General features: G+C 36.8%; 1 protein-coding gene across 2 annotated transcripts; it reads left to right on the forward strand.

Annotated features, from left to right (window-relative positions):
* The first annotated feature begins 809 nt into the window (after positions 1-809).
* Positions 810-12567, forward strand: LOC109002207 (pentatricopeptide repeat-containing protein At2g30780). Of its 2 annotated transcripts, XR_004801181.1 has the most exons (4): positions 810-1392; positions 6327-6882; positions 7712-8950; positions 12170-12567. XR_004801181.1 is itself a non-coding variant. In XM_035688803.1 (3 exons), the coding sequence occupies exons 2-3, from the start codon at positions 6469-6471 to the stop codon at positions 8834-8836; spliced, it is 1539 nt and encodes a 512-aa protein (XP_035544696.1). In that variant the 5' UTR covers positions 810-1392; positions 6327-6468; the 3' UTR covers positions 8837-8953. The 2 variants fall into 2 exon arrangements, 1 of the variants encoding a protein (XP_035544696.1); XM_035688803.1 differs by lacking the exon at positions 12170-12567 and having other exon boundaries at positions 7712-8953.
* Positions 12568-19186: the final 6619 nt, after the last annotated feature.

Consider the following 19186-nt stretch of genomic DNA (forward strand, 5'->3'; position numbering starts at 1 on the left):
TCTGAGCCTCATTTTAAAGCCTTGAAACTCAAACTCAAACTCAATTTTAAATTTAGCAATTGATTTCTTTAATCGAGTCAAGTATTTAAAATATTCTAAGTATTTTTAAAAATCTAAAATTTATTTTAAATGAAATACTTTTAGTGTTGTTGAACCAAACCTAGTTTTTAAAAATAAGCCTCTTTAATTTTTGAAAATTCTGTAAATAAAATAGATTTTTAGTAACTCATTTTATTTAGATGAATTTAGTTCTGTCCTTAGAAATATCTGCTAAAATATTATCTTATGATCAAGAGAACAAAGTGGGATTTTAAATTTAGTCTCTTTCCATTTATTTTGTTATTTTCCTATTTTTTTTTTATCATACTTATTATATGTATTATACTTTTTTTTTTCTAAAGTATATGTATTATACTTATTATACGTATTTTATATTCTCTATATTTATTCTCAATCATTTGATTAAGGTTTGTTTAGATATAGAAACGGTTTCATTTCATCTCATCTCATAATTAAAAATTTTTTAAATTTTTATATAAAATATAATAAATAATTTAATTTTTTTAAATTTTTAAATAATAATAATATTAAAAATTAATATTTTGTTTAACTATTAAATTTTATTTAAAATTATTTTATCTCATCTCAATATTTAAATAGGCCTAAAACTAATCCCAACGTGCCGTGAACCCGCGTAAAAAGGCCCAAAACCTTCGGCTATAATCCAGTCCAAAGGAAAGGCCCAAAACTACGTCGTTTTGAGACGAAAGCCTAATTCCCGTCCCATCTTTCTTCCCTACGCCGTCCTCCCTCCTATCTCAACGCACCACCCCCAAACGTCCAGCCCAACGCACGTAACGGCTGCCTCCTAGGGATTTCTCACACGGTAGCGTTCTCTCTGCCTCTCTCGAATTCTTTTACCCCAATTTGTCTCCTTCCTCCCGTTGCCGAGAACCACCACCTCACAGCCTTGCCGCGATCTGCAGTGGAGCCATCGAGTAGACACCTGGCACTGCCTAGCCCATTTTCCCCTCCCCTCCACGCACAGCCAGCCACTATCTTCACCTCAAGCCGCTGTGAGCAGCAGCAAGGAGTAGAAAGCAGCGGCAGCCCCAACCAAAATCGAGAGCCCTCCGTTTCCGCAACCCACCTCAACTGTCCTTTCATCCGCCGCAGAACCACCAGCAGTAGCGGATTCAAGTTTCCTACCAGCCACGTCCAATCGCAAGAATTCTCCGAGTTCAGTCACCGAAGGCCAAAACGGATTACCAAATCAGCCCCTTCTGTCGCTTACACCACCGTTGTCTCCTCCCCAACGCCGTGAACCTGCCGAAATAGAGCAAGTTTCCTTGCTCCTCAACTCGGCCACCACTGCCTCCACCGAGAGCCACCGTAAGTAACTCTCTTCTTCCTCTACTCAATTTCTGTCCAAGAGCTGATAGTTAATGGAAGTTTATTTTCCCCTATTATTATACTCATTTTATAATTTAGATTATGTATACTGAAGTTTGAGATTTTGATGGTATGTATTGGTGTTTTGGTGGTTGGGCAGAGAAAGATTATGGCTTTGAATAGAGTCATGTATTTGTGTTGGGTTTTAACTTGTAAATGTGTATGTATTGTGAAAAGGCTAAGGGATTGAGTAAAGCATTCGTGAAGATTGGTTGGACAGATTTGAGTGTTGGGTGTGTTATGCATGAGCAATGGTTGTGTGATGGATTTGTGTTGGGCTCAAGTGATAAATGAATTGAGTATGTGTACCTTTTTATTGGTTCTTCGTATTGGGTAGATTTTATGCAGATTGAATGTAACATGATGTTTATATGACTATATAGTTTTGATTTTGTGGAGCCATGAATGAAGCTTATAATGCTTTGTGATTGTGTTTGTATTGGTTTCTAAAGGGTATGGACAAATTTTATATATTGAGTTGTATCGAGGTGTTTGATATGAATATATGAAGTTTGGATTGAGATAAATTGTCTTGAAGTGTTGGGACCAAGTGATGAAGTTGCAATTATATGTGAAGTGTAGTTGGGTTAAATTATGGAAGTTGTGAATTTATTATGCATGGTTTTGACCGTGTTATGCAGTTGGATGTGAGTGTTGTAATGAAAGCAATAGGTGGTGTATGGTGTTATGGGCTGAAATGTTGTAACAACCCGCCAGAAATTTAGTGCATGAATTTCTTTAGACCTTAGGTGTGATACCCCATATGATAAGAATAAGGGTAGGAGTCAATGATACAGTTGGAGCCCCATTGGAGCGTTACAAAGAGCAAGAACTTCTCCTTCCCAAGAAATGGGGCGTTACAAAGAGCAAGAACTTCTCATTCCCAAGTAATGTGGGATCGCATACACCACCTACCCTTATCCTTATCATATGGGGTATCACATTAGGAACGTCTTGAAATTCCAGAAATATTTCACAAATCGAGTGACCGCATAAGAGTTTTAGTCTGTTAGCATAATTTTAATTATTTGAGGTACTTAGGAGTATGAGATTGAGAAACAATTTGCACCATTGGTCTCCGATGAATATTTAGGATTTTGTAGTACGATATTACGTTTTTCATTTTTTGGATGAAAAGTGCTTAGAAATGCACTTCTTCATCTCAACATTGCCTCTCCATTTGGGACAAGGTGAAATCCATTTGTTCCACACAATTTGTTTGTATTTTAATGATTAGTAAACACTGCTGTTTGCCTTTGGTATTGATCCGGTTCTGACGAGTTTTAGATGTTGGGAGGAAAATTGAATTTTGGGATTAATTTTGGATTTTATGCGTTAGGTTAGAAGAGGGAGTGAAAGTGATGGGTTTTGGTGGGAGAGGGTTAGTGCAGAGACTGATTGTGGGCGGTGGAGATAAGGGGTGGAACTTGTGGAGTTAGGCAAGGGAAATGGGGAAAATAGGCAGCTGAGATTTGTGACCCATTTAAAGGAGCCAGGATTTGGTTGGGCACTTATAATACTCCTGAGGAGGCTCTTTACGCTGCTTTTTGCAGCTCTTAGATTGTACCTAGGCTCTTTGTATACCCCCTGTGATAGGTCCCAAATACAGAAAATATGGATACTAAAGAAAAATACTCTCTTCTGGTGAGAATGTACCATAGATTTGAATAAACTTGCATAATCCATTAATAATTCTTGGCTGCTTAAATAGCAGAGCCACGTACACTTCAAACCGAAATAAAAGGTAAACTTATTAACTAATAACTTGACCACAACGCACGTAAAACAGAGCATGCAAATATGTAAAAACAGAACAAAACTAACGGAAATAAAATGACGTAAAACTCGCAACCACTGAAGACCCATTCGACTTCTGCACGTTCAGCCACGACCCAGTCCACGTTGCATTGTTCTTCACTTCGCTTAATGGTCCCGTCCGCTGTCTGCGTTGCATGCATACAAGATCTTCACGTAATGACCCAGTCCACGCCGCATGCATACGACGACATTTGGCTTGGTTTCTCTTAGACTTAGGTGGCCTATCAATACTTCCCCCATTAAGTGGATCCTTGTCCTCAAGGTCCACAGTTGGGAACATTTGCAGCAGCTTTTTCGTCTAGCCAATTGCTGGTGGACCTAGACCCGTTTGAAGGTCGTTCGCTGTTGGTATAGGTGCAGCTTCAAGAGTACCATATCACCGATTTCGAACGAAACATCCCTCTTCAGTTGGTTGCTCTTCAGTGACATCTTCATAGATAATGTTGCCGTTGCCATCGTATCCTTCCAGCATGAGTAGCCGTGACCCTTGACACCAGTGACCTGCAGTAAAATGCTCATTACAATTAAAACATAGACCTTGAGCTTGCCTCTGCTGCATTTCATCCCAAGTCAGTCGTCGAACAGGAGTTGCAGGTGCGGCTGATGATGCCCAAGTTGCTGGCAGAAGAGCTAATGGGGCTCTCACTGGTGGTGGAGGAGGTATACACGTCCCTTGTCTCGATAGTTGATCATTTTTCATTCGTGTGGAGCTGATTGCCTGCTTTAACGTATGGGGTTTAAACATTCGGATACCATCCGAAATTTCTGACTTCAGACCACCCATAAATGTCCCAACTAGCGCCTTCTAAGTCCATCCTCGTACCTTGTTGCCCAAACGTTCGAATTCACGCTGGTAATCACGTAGAGAACCTGTCTGTCTGATTCGTGAAAGTGCCTCGTCAAAATCTTCGCACACCGAAGCCTTAAAGCGAGCCCAGAGTTCGTCTTCAAAATTTGCCCACGAGAGAACACATCCTTCTTCTCGGACTGTCCTGCAGATCCATTGCCACCACTGGTTGGCCTCTCCTTCCAAGTGATAGGGGGCCACGAAACTTTCTGGGCTTCGGGAGTAATTTGAAACTCAAAAAATTGGTTCAAACGATTGAACCACTCCGTCGGATCATCTCCCTAGAATCGAGAAAATTCAAGCTTCGCTATTTTTGGAGGAGACAACCTGTCGTCCCCCGTCGTTGCCTTCTCGATGATGGTTGCCATGGTTGGGGTTCTCCTGGTTTGCGAGCAAAACATCAGATAGGCGGTTGAGAGTTTCTTCAAAATGATGAAGCCTGTCAGCCATGCCGAGCTCCATCCTGTGTAGCCCATCTTGCACTCCACTGAGCCCAGCCTCCAACTGCTCAATACGTTCTTTATTGGTTCCCATAACTAACCTTGCTCTAATGCCAATGATAGGTTCCAAATACAGAAAATACGGATACTAAAGAAAAATACTCTCTTCGGGTGAGAATGTACCACATATTTGAATAAACTTGCATCATCCATTAATAATTCTTGGTTGCTTAAATAGCAGAGCCACGTACACTTCAAACTGAAATAAAAGGAAAACTTATTAACTAATAACTGGACCACAACGCACATAAAACAGAGCATGCAAATATGTAAAAACAGAACAAAACTAACGGAAATAAAATGACGTAAAACTCGCAACCACTGAAGACCCATTCGACTTCTGAACATTCAGCCATGACCCAGTCCACGCTGTGTTGTTCTTCACTTCACTTAATGGTCCAGTCCGCTGTCTACATTGCATGCATACAAGATCTTCACGTAATGACCCAGTCCACGCCGCATGCATACGACGAGATTTGGCTTTGGTTTCTCTTAGACTTAGGTGGCCTATCACCCTGTGTACTCAGGCCTTGCCTATTTTCATGACTTAATATATTTCTTTTTACTTATAAAAAAAAATACTCTTGAGGAGGCTTCCTAGGATTACCAGTGAAAGAGGCTTGAATTTGAAGTGGCTATGACTGCCAATGCTGCCTTTAAGAAGAGAAGTAACGCTGTGGCATCTCCATCTTCTGCTGTGGCATCTCAGTCGCAGAAAGCCCACATTCTGGGTTCTGCTGTGGCAGCTTCATCTTTGCTTGGATGAATGAACCCCTCAATATACCCTGCCTATAACTTTTGCAGCTTAGGAACTATTACCAGCAGTTTTGTTTAGTGTTTTCAGAGTGATGTTGTGGACTGCTTTTAATTTATTTATTTAATTTTGTTGCTAAGAGATGAGAAAGGGATGAGCCAACATTGTGATGATAGAGTCCTCTGGGTTTTCCCGTGCTATATGAGCCATCCAGAGGGTTCTCAAAACTGTCCTGGAGAGGTATTTTCCTGATGAAGAGTGAAAATTTTGGCCCATTTCCTCAGAATCTCTGTATATCTTTCCATTGTAATGTCATGAGTAAGAAAATGAACTGAAGTTTTATATGTGATTTGCTCCTTGAAATGTGTTGTCTTTGGCCCTGTGGTTGCAGGTTGAGAATGCCATTGTACTGTTCTTTAGTTCATGTTATTTTAATGATCTCTTCCTAATTTGTTCATATGGACTCTGAATTTGCTGCCAGTTGAATAAGCACAGACCTCATGCCATATTCTCACTTCTTTTCACTGAGATGTCGTGTTTGGGATGAAAATTACATCTTCCATGATTTTTATTCTGTTTAGCTGCTTTTTCTCTGTGGGGATGGAAAACAAATAGTGAATTTGGACTTTCTAGCATGATTTGATAGCGGTAAACTTCATGCTTGTTTATATTTCTAGGCCTGCATTTTTTTATGTAGATGGTGAGCATAGTTATGTATATGGTGGACAGATGTATTGCTAGTCTAATCTGCTGCTTTTGAAGCTTGAAACATTGATTAGTGCTCTACCTTTGTACGTTCTTGTGCTTTAGTTAGTTAAGCACAAAGAAAAGGGAGTTAGAATTTGATATATGTTTGTATGTGTATATCAAGTTTTTCACCAATCATTAAGTAGAATTTGATATATGTTTGTGTATGTGCATATGTTTGATATATGTTTGTGATCTTCCTTTGTAGGTTCTTGTGCTCCATCCAACAAATCCTCCTTACGACAGCATCCAAACACAATTCTCCACCGCCGGTTTGCAGCGAACCCCAGTCACCGCCATCTTCAAGACCACTAGAAAATAGCTGTTACAGTCAAGACCACTATCAACAAATGAAGCGGGTCTTCAAGATCTCAGACGCTGCCCAAGCAGAGCTATTTTGCTTCGCAAAGCCGAAAACTCTTACCTCCTCACCATTCATCTTCACCCTTACCAAGTCCTCTAATCACCAACTCAAGACTCGAGACCTCAATGTCCAAACCCAATATCCCTCCAAACCCAACTTCTATAGCATCGTCAGCTTGTTCTGGGACAAATTCTGCCCCTCTGATTCCCGAGCCAGGGAGGATTTGAGAAACAAGGTGACGCAGTTGAGAGTCGAATTGGTTATGAATTTCGAAGACACTGATAAGATTGCAAGTGTTTTGAAGGAGAAGGGGGACTCTTTATTTCGGAGTTATTCCGATGGCTCCGCTTGCGTTGAGCTTTTGAAGCAGCTGGGTTCATGGCCTCACCTAGCCCTAGAGGTGTTTTTTCCAGATTCTTATGTGTCAGCGTTATCTGATATCTTTGCTTGCAATTTTTGTTCTTTTGTTTCCTAATGGAATTGGTTTGCTTGATGTAGAATTTCTGTGTTAGTGGTTGTTTAACCATTTGACCTTTTTTTAATATATTTGTGGTGTGTAAATATGTACCGTATGAGCTCTTATTGGAAATTGAGGGAAATGGGTTTGTTGTGCTTTTGGTAGCATGTATATGGGTTTACATGCTTTCAGAAAGATGACCGGAACATGGCATGTTGGGATTTCCATGAATGAGCTGATTTTGTTTGTGGTAATGCTTTCTATACAATGGGTATTGATAGTATCAAGTACTGTGGATTGGTAGTACAAAGAAGAAATTGGCGAATCGATTATCTTCATTAATAAGAATACTAGATTCAATATTATAAAATTATTGCAAACTTCCCATTTTCTTTTCTATTGCAGTTTCTGGATTATTATATAATGATTTTTAAACTTTCCATATATATAGAAATAGAAGCAGATAAACTAGAAATTCCATCTCTTATCTCAATTACATCAAGGGATGCTAAACGACTGGAACTTTGACATGGATGGAATACAATGAAAGAGAACCACTTTGAGGTTCCCTATTATTCATTTATGGTAGTTGGAGCCAATGGTTGCAGTAAGCTCGTAGTTAATGATTCTTAAATGTATCTTAATGCTATCTTAGAAAGAATGAACTGTTTTTGTTTTCGTGGAGGGTCCTATTTGTTGGGAACATATTATCTTTAATTCCATGAACATTTTAGTTAACTTAAATTGACTATAGTTCTGTTTTGACATTCAGGTTTTTAATTGGAGGAGAAAACAGGCGGATTCTGGCCTTCCCATGACTTCTGAGGAGTATGCTAAGGGTATCACAGTTGCTGGTAGAATTAAGGATGTTGGTCTGGCAGTTGAGCTGTTTACTGAGGCTACCAACAAGCGAATCACGACAACATCTACTTATAATGCACTTATGGGTGCTTATATGTTCAATGGTCTTGCCGATAAATGTCAGTCATTGTTTCGGGACCTGAAGAGGGAAGCAGTTTTTGGTCCTACTATTGTAACATATAACATTCTTATTTCTGTGTTTGGTCGTTTGATGCTAATTGATCACATGGAGGCAACTTTTCGAGAAATAAAGGATTCAAATCTCTACCCTAACAGAAGCACATACAACAATTTAATTGCTGGATATGTTACGGCTTGGATGTGGGATAGTATGCAACAAACTTATGAGATGATGAAAATCAGCCCTGTTGATCCTGACATTAACACCTACTTGCTAATGCTTCGGGGTTATGCACATTCAGGTAATTTAGAAAAGATGGAGGAAACATATGCATTGGTAAAGCATCATGTTAATGACGAAAGCATTCCATTAATCAGAGCCATGATATGTGCATATTGTAGGAGTTCTGCAACAGATAGAGTCAAAAAGATTGAATTGCTAATGAAGCTCATTCCGGAGGAGGAGTATAGGCCATGGTTGAATGTGATGTTGATTAGGGTTTTTGCTCAAGAAGATTTGTTGGAGGAGATGGAGAACTCAATAGATGAGGCATTTGAGCACAAAACCTCTGTAACAACAGTGGGTGTGATGCGGTCCATTGTTGCAAGTTATTTTCGGTGCAATGCAGTGGATAGGCTTACTAAATTTGTGAGGCGTGCAGAATCTGCTGGCTGGAGAATCTGTCGGTCCCTGTATCATTGTAAGATGGTGATGTATGCATCACAGAGGCGCTTGCAGGCAATGGAGAGTGTCTTGAATGAGATGGATAATGTTAACCTTGATCGCACAAAGAAGACATTTTGGATAATGTACAAGGCCTACTCTATGTGTGATAAAAAACACAAGGTCGAGCAAGTATTAGGATTGATGTGTAAGCACGGTTATGAAATTCCTTTGCATGCATTTCCGTCGTAACTTATCTTTCACAGCAGCATATCAGATGCCAGAATTGTAAAAAACAATCAATTGATTGTTGTGATAGATTCACTGCACCTGTGTGATGGGATTTAACGTTCAACTAATTCAAAGGTACATAGCTAGTCTCATACTTTTCATGACAGTCTTATCTTATTATTATTATTATTATTATTACTACTACTACTATTACTCTTGGTCTTTTCTAGTCCTTGGTAGTTCAAAACCTCAATTGGTCATATAGGATTATCGGTTCTAAATTCGCTTTTGGCTATACAGTTGCAAAGTAATTTTTTTTTATCAGTAACCTTTGTGAAATTATTTTATCACAACTCTAGACCTTTTAGTTTAACTGCTTCTGCCGGGCTGTGTACTGAATGTTTTTGCTTAAAATGATGGAAGGCACTGTTTATTTATTTATTTATATATATTTAATTTTTATAGGAAGTTTGTATTCTCTAAAGCTGTTCACTTCCATTACATAATAAGTATGACTCAATACCGATGAATATAATTGAGTTACTGGCACTGTTTACCATTCATACTTTACATCGAACACCAATGTCATAGACCCAATGCCATGCTCCTACCGGATTTGCAATCTTCTATCAGAACCTTATATGGGACCCCAACTATTTAGGTTGGCCTTATGAAGAGAAGTATAATTTCTTAAGCAGTTGAGTTGAATAACCAACTTGCAAACTGATGTCAACCTTTTATAAATTGATCCTGATTCCTGATGGAACAGCTGATGCAGGAGACAGCTTGTAATGATGCATTGGTTGATGCAGTAATTGATACTTGCTAATTAGTGAAGCCTACTGTATAGTTTGCGTAGTTTTACTGATAGAGAAAAGGAGGAATCCTTAATTCTTCTGTTGTGTAGGATATGTAACTATGGAGAAGTAAAAAGGTTGATGTAGTGCAACCTTGGGAATCTCCAGTGTCTTGTACTTGCTAGTCTTATTGTTGCCTGTCTGTTTTGGGAGAAGCATCTTCCTCCCTTTTGCATGTTCAGAGAATCTATTGAGACTAGCATGTGATAATTTTTTTGATAATTAATGAGAATAGGCATAGCCCAAGTACACAGAGGTATACAAGAGTTAAAGCTTAGGAGGAAGGAATAGAAACAAGAAAATTCATGAAAATATAGGCCATTGAAATCGACAGCTTTAGCCCATAGGAATAAAGTTTTAACAAAGAACAATCTAATCTCCTCCAATGAGCGCTCCTTATCTTCAAAAGTCTAATAATTTCATTCCTTCCATAGGCACCATAAAATACATATAGGAACCATCTTCCACATAGCTTTTATTTGTGGAATGCCGGCCAGATTCTTCCAGCTAGCTCGAAGCTCAACAACTGTAGTAGGCATAACCTAGGCTAACTCCAATCTTCTGAAGACCTCTCTCTTTTTGTTCCTGTTTTGGATAACAATTAACTTCAACATCACTATCATGAAAGAGAAAGTTCAATATAATCACAGTTAGATCAAGAGAAAAACACCAACGATTGAAGACTGATATTACCGGAAGCCATATTATGATAGAGATCACAAAGTTGCAAATACAAGACAAATTTCAAGGTCATCACGGTAAGCCAGAAACTGATCATACCATGTAGCATTGGATGACATTCCCCGGATATCCCAAAGTTTTATACTTTGGTCTTTACTATTTGGTATTAAATAATGGCCATCGCCACGGCTGTCAATAAATGTAATTCCCTCTAGATGTCGCATCAGGACCCCAGCTGGCTTATCAGCCTTATCTGTAGCAACAAAGTAACGTCTGTCCCGCACCTTTGAGGGTATATTATATTAGAAGGCAGGGGCTACTTGACACCGGCTGCTGAATTGGCAGCTTCATTTAGGAGTTTAAGGGAAAACTGAACTTATCCCATTGACAAGGACGGAAAAGTGCAATTGATCCCAACTACAAATACCGTTTGTAAGAGTAAGATTTACATTACAGAAAGTATCATCACTCCCAGAATAAATAAGATGGCCACTTTCATCGGCAAAACATACGATTTTCACATCAGCTGCAACACAAAATGCAATTCAAACTCAAGACACTTTAAAAGATCTATAGTCCCATTCACTTGCTGTAAAACACAAGGTTCCTAATTAAAATACTACTTATCAGAACTAAAACTATACAAAACACACTATGCTCTGCAAATAGCAGACTTTGTTAGAGTAACAGTATTTTGAGGATAACACAGTAGATACCTTATACAGGAAGAGCTTCTATTTGGAGTGAGGCTTAGCTCTCTCATTGGCAACTCTTAACCAACTCAAGTGCAGCATAACATTAGGTCAAGCAAGTGAGGTTTAGGATTTGAAATAAGAGAGAGAGAGATGATGAAGACATTTTCAACCATGTAAATCAGCTATAAAGGAGCACAAGCTTTATGTCTTTATGCATGAGTACACTGATAAAAAGGGAAATTAATAACCAACCAGAAAACTATACAAATCAAATAAAAAAACATATAAGTGCTTATGAAAAAGGTGAAAATACCGTATGTGCCAAAATTCTAAGGGAAAGCTTATTTGCTTCAAGATCATAAACATATATAGAATTGTCACTACTTCCAGCAACAACTTATCGTCCATCTGTTGAGAATTTTATAGAGAAGATTCCAAAAGAGTATCCCCCATCATAATCTGAAGAAAAATTCAAACCTTCATGGATCTCCTGTGAAACATGTAGACCCCAGTTGTCAAGAAAGAAATACAGTGGAGAGGGAATGGAGTGATTAAAGCAGCTGCAGTCAGAGAAAATAGTGATCTGAGTAGAGTACAGAAAAGCTTCCTTGGGAAGCCCAGAAGGGCATAAGACCAAAAATGGTGACCTATGTTTGTTACAAATTGTGATAATTGACATTTTTTTTCTTCTCTTTTTGGGAAAATCGCAATCCATTGTGAGTATGCTACAAAATACGATAAAAGCTGTCTATCATTTTCTTGTTAAATGTAAGATAACAATAAATAGTCACAGAGAGGAAATTTCAAGATATAATTACCCAAATAATTGGTTTTTATGTCCCAGGATATTCCCCACATTGCATGTCCTTAGATACAAAACTAAGCACAAGGATGTATTCATGTGTTATAATAGTATCTGACTGTGTTTCATAAAAAGAAAATCATGCGTTATAATGTGGTTATAACAACCTTTTTTTTTTAAATTTATATATATATATATATATATAAGAATATAATTTTGTTGTAATTACAATAGGTATAACCCAAGTACATAGGAAGTATGCACGGAACTAGAATAATAACTTCTTGTTGCAATAACAACTTTTTAACATCTATTTCAGGGAAGCCACATTAGAATATACAATGTGGATAGAGGATGGACAGTTCAGAAGAACATTCTTGCCAAAAGTTTACGATGGACAGTTACCGATACATCACTTTCTCCTGATCACCGCCATCTTGTTAGTTCCTGTCTTTTGGCCCTTCTCTTTAAAAGTCATGTTTATATATATTTACACTTCATAAATTTGTGATGCTAGGGGTCTGGCCTCTTAAAGGAACTACCCAGATCTGGAATGTGTAGGTCTATTGAACATATGTACATTACTTTTTGCGGTTTTGGAACAGTATTCTCTTTCATATGAAGAGAGGATACTGTTGAGTAAAAGTTGACTTAAAGGACATCAACCCCAAGAAACGAATTTCAGGGAGTAAATGGATGAAACTGTTAAAGATATCACTTTATTTTGTCTGTGGGTGATTTTAAGAATGCTCAATCTTCCAAAACAGCTACTGGTGATTAGGGGGGTCATATATTTATTAATAAAATAATTGCGCTGAATGTCTCTAATGAGACAAATTGGTTCTTCTGCTCTCTGTTGGAACTTGGAAGTATTGCTTTTGAGTTTAGCATCGCTGGTTCTGCTGTTGTTTATGTTCATTTATATTGAAATCTTGGGTACAAACCCAAAAAAGAAAGTAATTGTGGTTTTTATGTGACACTTGAGTTCTGTATCTCAGTGCCAACTTTGTAGTTGCCTAGTTGCAAGAGTGGATGGTTTTATAGAGAGAACGATGTTCTGCATGGACCACTTCACAAGGATGGAACTTGAACAATCTCTTTATCTTGCTTGCTGCTGGAAATCTGCGAAATGTATTGTGTGCACTTGCTTGTGTTTGATATAACCCTTACTCCGGTTGGACAAATAAAAGATTTAACTGACTGGAGTGGAAAACAGTCCTAAATGTCCGAAATGTTAGTGATGATAGTGACCATTGCTGACTGTGCAGTTTCCTCTTGCACACATTCATGGTCTAGAGTAGTAAAATGATAGAAAATGCCTAGAAAACTCGTCAAAAAGATGTACCCTTAAGAACATGACAACAATTAGCTGGTGAGAATCTCCCTCTTCCTGAATAGTTACACTCCCGACCAGCCAACATCTCACTGTGGAAACAGGTAACTCCCGTCTGCCAGGTGTGACTTGGCTTAACAGTTCATGGGGTCCTGATTGTAATCTCGTGAGCTGGGAAATCTCATTGTCTACATATTTCAATGGCTTGTTGGATCTTTGGCTATGACTGACTTCATGAATTGTCTTCCCCCCCATCACGAAGGTTTACTTCTGTGTCCAGTCTACTCATTACATAACCCATTTCATTAACTATAGCCCCGCTGGCTGTAACATACATTTTAGTTTAAGATAACACTCGATAAGTGAAAGAAAGTAAAATAAAATAGAAAGTGAGATGAAAAAGATGAGACAGGAGAATGGGTGAGAGAGACTTTTAGGGCTACATTTTCTTATTCAAATTGTGATGAAATATAAAGTATAAGTCCCTATGTTTAGGCTAATCACTCAAAAATGAGATAATGTAAATATTTTGATTATTATGAAAATAAAATTTCATAATTTGATAATTACGAAAACAAAATCACTCGAGATAATAATAAAATCAGATTACTAAGAACCTGATAAAAAAGGCTGAGCTAATAAAGATGAAAAATGCTAGGTCTACCGAAGAGAATGGTGCATTTCTGCAGTTTTTTTTTTTGTTTTTTGTTTTTGTTTACTTTCGGTCTCCGTACAAGGGACCAATAAAGATGCTTAAAGGCGTTGATTTGAGACAAAATATGGATTTTTTTTTTCCTAATCAAGCATATTATAGGTAATAAAAAGATACAAAGTTGAAGGATGATCCTTTTCACTATTAATATATTGAAAACAACTAAGAATTTTATCTAAGGGTAGGCTTCCAAAAACATGATTGGTAGCTGCCCATTGCGCCACTGAGTGCGCACATCAATTTTGAGATCGATGTGTTTTAACAAATTTTTAATCTTGATGATGTTTGGATATGTGCTGAATGTCATCAATAATAGCTGATAAGTTCCAGAATGAAGTTGAATCTGGATTTTCAATGGATATAATTATCGATTGGGCATCCCCTTCTATGATCGCTAGAAAATGAGTTGAAGTCATCTTGGATGCTAGCAGCATTGCTTTTGCTTCTGCAATTAAGCAATTAAAGGGATAGTGGTTGAATGGCAATGAAGATTCTATGAAAGAGGTAATTAAAGCCAGTCGACTGATTGAACAAAAATAACAATATTCAACTTGATAGAGCTTGGCGTTAGCTGAGAGTTTTGATACCATGAAAGAAATTGAAATAAAATAAAAGTTGAGATGGAGAAAAGAAAAAGAGAGAAGAATGAGAGAGAAAGACTTCGAACGCTACATCTTTCTTATTTTAAACTGTGAATAAATACAAAACATAAGTCCTTATTTATTAGAAATTGCATGGAGATAAGATTAGATAAATATCTTTATTATTATAAATTTATAAGAATCAAATATCTTGATTTGAGAATTATGAAAATCAAATCACTAAATTAGGATAATAATCAAATAAGATTCTTGATTTGATTTTCTCACTTTTTTTTTTTTTTTTTACCTGGCATCGGGTGAACGAGAATAAAGTTCTAATTACTAATCTCGGAGGTGCACAAATTCTCAACAAAGAATTTCCTGTAAAAGTGCACATCAAATTTCAAGAGAAAGTTCTCTCAATCCGATAGCTCCTAAAAATTGTTTGAATCCAAGAGGATTGACATTATCTCTAACAATAAGTTGTTGTACATAAGTGTATATGATACTTTTGCAGTTTCATATCACCCCATTTGTATTATAATTTCAGTCCTAACACGAAAGGGGACTGAATTTTCCTCCAAACGGGATTGAAGGAAACTTTCTCCAAACCATATAAAAACTTGTCCTTAATCACGTGAGAATCATATGTATTTTTTAGTGAAGGGGCATGTCAATGTTTTAACGCAAGACACTTAACATGACCAAGGAAGACATGGCAATTTTATTGATGGTTTGGAGGAAGACTCTTATATCCGAAAGGGATAATACAATACTTTTAGCTACTCAGGCCGCTCCCCACAAAATAACAAAATGAACAATTAATTAAATAAATATAAGAACACATACATTTCAAAGTGTAACTTATTCAGCAATACTGAATAACGTATACATTTCAATACCCAACAGTGCTCCATAAATTTTATACTTTTGTTAGATACTTAGATGTATTCAAAAATAAACTTGTTCTAATAGCTTTCTTTTGTTTTGGAAAAATAATTGTTCAAAAATCAACTTGTGCTCAACATTGGGCTTGAGCAAAGTGCAACTCAAGAGTTCGCTCGACAAAACCGCTCGATCGAATATTGGATAGAGAGTTCGCTAGAGACACGCTCGATACTCTCCTTGAGCGAATAACCCAGAAAGTTTCCGCCTTAGGGTTTTTCTGCCATTTATTATATATATATATTGTTATATGATAGAAAGAGCATCAGATTAAACATCACAGAGAGAGCGACGATTTTGTGAAGAACAAGAGGAGAGAAGCCCTAGAGAGAGAGAGAGAGAGTGAGGAGAGAGAAGCTCTTGTAACTCACTGTGCTTTGTAAATCTCATTTGAATGAAATCCCTTGCAGCTCCATGGACGTAAACACATTGCCAAACCATGCAAATTTGTGTCATGTGTGATTGATTTCTGTGTTTCCATATTTATCGTTTCATTGTCTTTCTTGTTATTGTTGTGTGTGGGTGTTTTTCACAATAAGTGGTATTAGAGCTCCAAGGTTTGGGGATCAGGGCTGAAAGAGAACAATGGTTGGACAAGAAGTGAGGGTTGGAATCAAGAAGTTCGATGGGATAGGTTTTGGCTATTGGGGATTGCAGATCAAGGATTATGGCTACGAGAATAGTTTTAATTTTCCTCTATTGGGAAAGAAGGCAAACAACATGGGCGATGCTGAATCTATTAGATTGACAAGTCTTAGGGATTATTCGGCTCACACAGTCTAGATTAATGGCGCATAATATTATTAAGGAGAGAACCACATAGGATCTTATGGCGGCTTTGTCAGGTATGTATGAAAAGTTGTCGGAGAATAATAAGGTGCATTTGATGAAGAAACTATTCAATCTCAGAATGACAAATAAAAGGTACGTCTGTGGCCTAGTATCCGAATGAATTTAATACTATCACAAATCAATTGTCATTTGTCGGAATTAAGTTTGACAATGAGATTAGAGCGTTAATTTTGTTGGCATCATTGCCAAATAGTTGGGAGGTCATAAGAATGGTTGTGGGTAATTATATTGGTAAAATGAAATTAACATTTGATGATATTCGAGATTTGATCCTAGTTGAGGAGGTGTGTAGAGGATATTTTGGTGAGTTTTTGGGTTTAGGCTCTGTCCTAAATGTTGATACTAGGGGTATGGGATATGATGGATCAGGATCCAAAAGTAGGGGCAAAAGCTAGTCAAGATCTGGGCAGGAGATTACTTGATGGAATGGTGGCAAGTCGTGCCACATCAAAAGAGATTGTCACAATCAGAAGAAAACTGAGGGTGACCATTGTGAACGCGGTGGATGAAGAAATAAAATATGTTCTATTTCTTGTAGTGCACAGTCCGGTTGATGATTGGAGGTTGGATTCAGGGACTTCGTTCTATACCACTTCATATTGAGAGATCATGCAGAACTATGTTGCTGGTGATTTTGGTAAGATGTACACTACTGCTGGAGAAGCACTGAAAGCAGTGGGAGTGAGAGATGTGCGCATTATACTCCGTAATAGGAACGTGTGGACTTTGCAACAAGTCAAACACGTTCCAGAGCTAAAGAAAAACCTTATCTCTATAGGATAACTTGATAACAACGGACATTTAGTAGCATTTTCAAGAGGAGCGTAGAAGGTCACAAAGGGCATATTAGTCTTGGCGCATGGTAAGAAAATTAATACTTTGTATTTAACATCAGGGTTCAATTATGTGCAGAAAAATATAAAGTTGCGGCAAAGCAAACTTGGATGCGTGAATAAGATGGGAAACAAAAATGAGTCAGTTTTGCGATTCCTCATATATGTGCAAGCCTAGGAAATCTCTTGAGACCATGGTGCGGGGCAGAGGTGTGAGAGACAGGGATAGAGCATCTGGTGATCTAGGATCATCTACACCTATAGTTGCTGCTTGCGGGATTGCCAGGACAACCAGACTTCTACAGTGGTATTCACCTACTTTAAATTATATCTTGCTGACTGAATGTGGTGAATAGGGCTGAAAAAATAAACCGACGAATCAGCCCAAACCGGTCGAACTGGTTCGGTCTAGGACTAGTTTGTATAAATATATATTTTAATTAATTTTTAAAATTATATAATATATATAATTATATGTGAAATAATTATATATAATTATATATTATAATTTATATCCTAAATTGCTAATTAATATAAGATTAATTTTTAAAATCCTATTACTCATAATAATCAAATAACATAAAATTAATATAACATTTGATATAATATAAAATTAATCTTATAAACCATAATATAACATTTTAATTAAAACTTTTAATTAATATAAAAATTTTAATTTTATAACATAAAATTTTAATCTTAAACATGAATATTTGTTTGATCATATGTTATTAATATATATATATATATCAAGAATAATTACATTTTATACCTATGACCTAATAAATTCTTAACATATTCCTTTTGATAAATACATTTATAATATTCTATACATTTTATCATATACACTCATATTAATATATAAAAAAGTGTGTGTAACAATCATATAATATATTATCACTAGCATATATGTAACCATTAGCATATTAATTATTATCACTAACATATACAATCAAATATATAAATAGAATCACTAGCATATTCGTAAAGCTTGTGCCATGGATTATTTTTTTAGAACAGAACATTGTCATTCATAATAATAGAATCAGTAGCAAAGTTAACCCCATACAATTACAAATTAGCATCTAATAAGACTTTAGACTGAATAAAGTTTGGACACTAATACATCACTGAATAGTATCATCTACAAAATGAGAGGCACCACAAGTAAGTGAGCTACTTCATTTCCTTGCATACCAACATGAAGTACATCATCCACAAAATAAGAAAGAAGACTTGAATTTTAGAGATCATATTCTTTTGCCTAATAATTAGGTTCCTTAGAACCAATTGCTTCAATCACAGACAAGGAAACTCCTTCCAATGGCAAACTGGAAAAAACCTAAATTCAAGATCATTTGAAGTCCCCTCAAAGCAGCCACAAGCTCAATGTCATCCGCTTCAAACAATCCAAATTCTTTCCGACTCAAAGCAAATAAAGCATCACCTTTATCATCCCTTAAAATAACTCCAACACCCATGGAGTTAGAAGAATTAAATAATGCACTATCAAAATTAGGCTTTATTGTACCCTGGTAAGGAGGCTTCCAATATAGTGCATTTTCCTTAGGTACAATTAGTTGGTGAATTTTAATGGTAATGAACCCCTCAATATATGCTAAACAATTCTTAACAACATCTTGAAACATACTATTAGAATTATGAAATAACTTCAAATTTCTATACTTCCCATACACCCCACTAAAATAGTAATAAAAATAGAAACTAAAGTTAAGGTCTCGTTTGGTTACACAAATGAGATAAGATGAGATGAAAATTGAGAATTAAATAAAATATTATTAGAATATAATTTTTAATATTATTTTATTTTTTATTCAGGGAGGGGGGTCGAATCCAATCATTTCATTTTAAAGATTTGAGTGTTATGCCATCAAGTCATATGCCTTTGGCTAATATTATTTTATATGAGAATTTGAAAAAATAATAATTAAATGAGATAAGATGTTTGTATAACCAAACGAGTCCTAAATCAAATTGGATCAAAATCCCAAACCAAATAAACAATGGACTAGCAACCTCCATTATTGAACGGAGCTACAGAAACTCACCCCTTGGCGCC

Source organism: Juglans regia, chromosome 3 (assembly GCF_001411555.2).
Source record: "Juglans regia cultivar Chandler chromosome 3, Walnut 2.0, whole genome shotgun sequence".
NCBI lineage: Eukaryota > Viridiplantae > Streptophyta > Magnoliopsida > Fagales > Juglandaceae > Juglans > Juglans regia.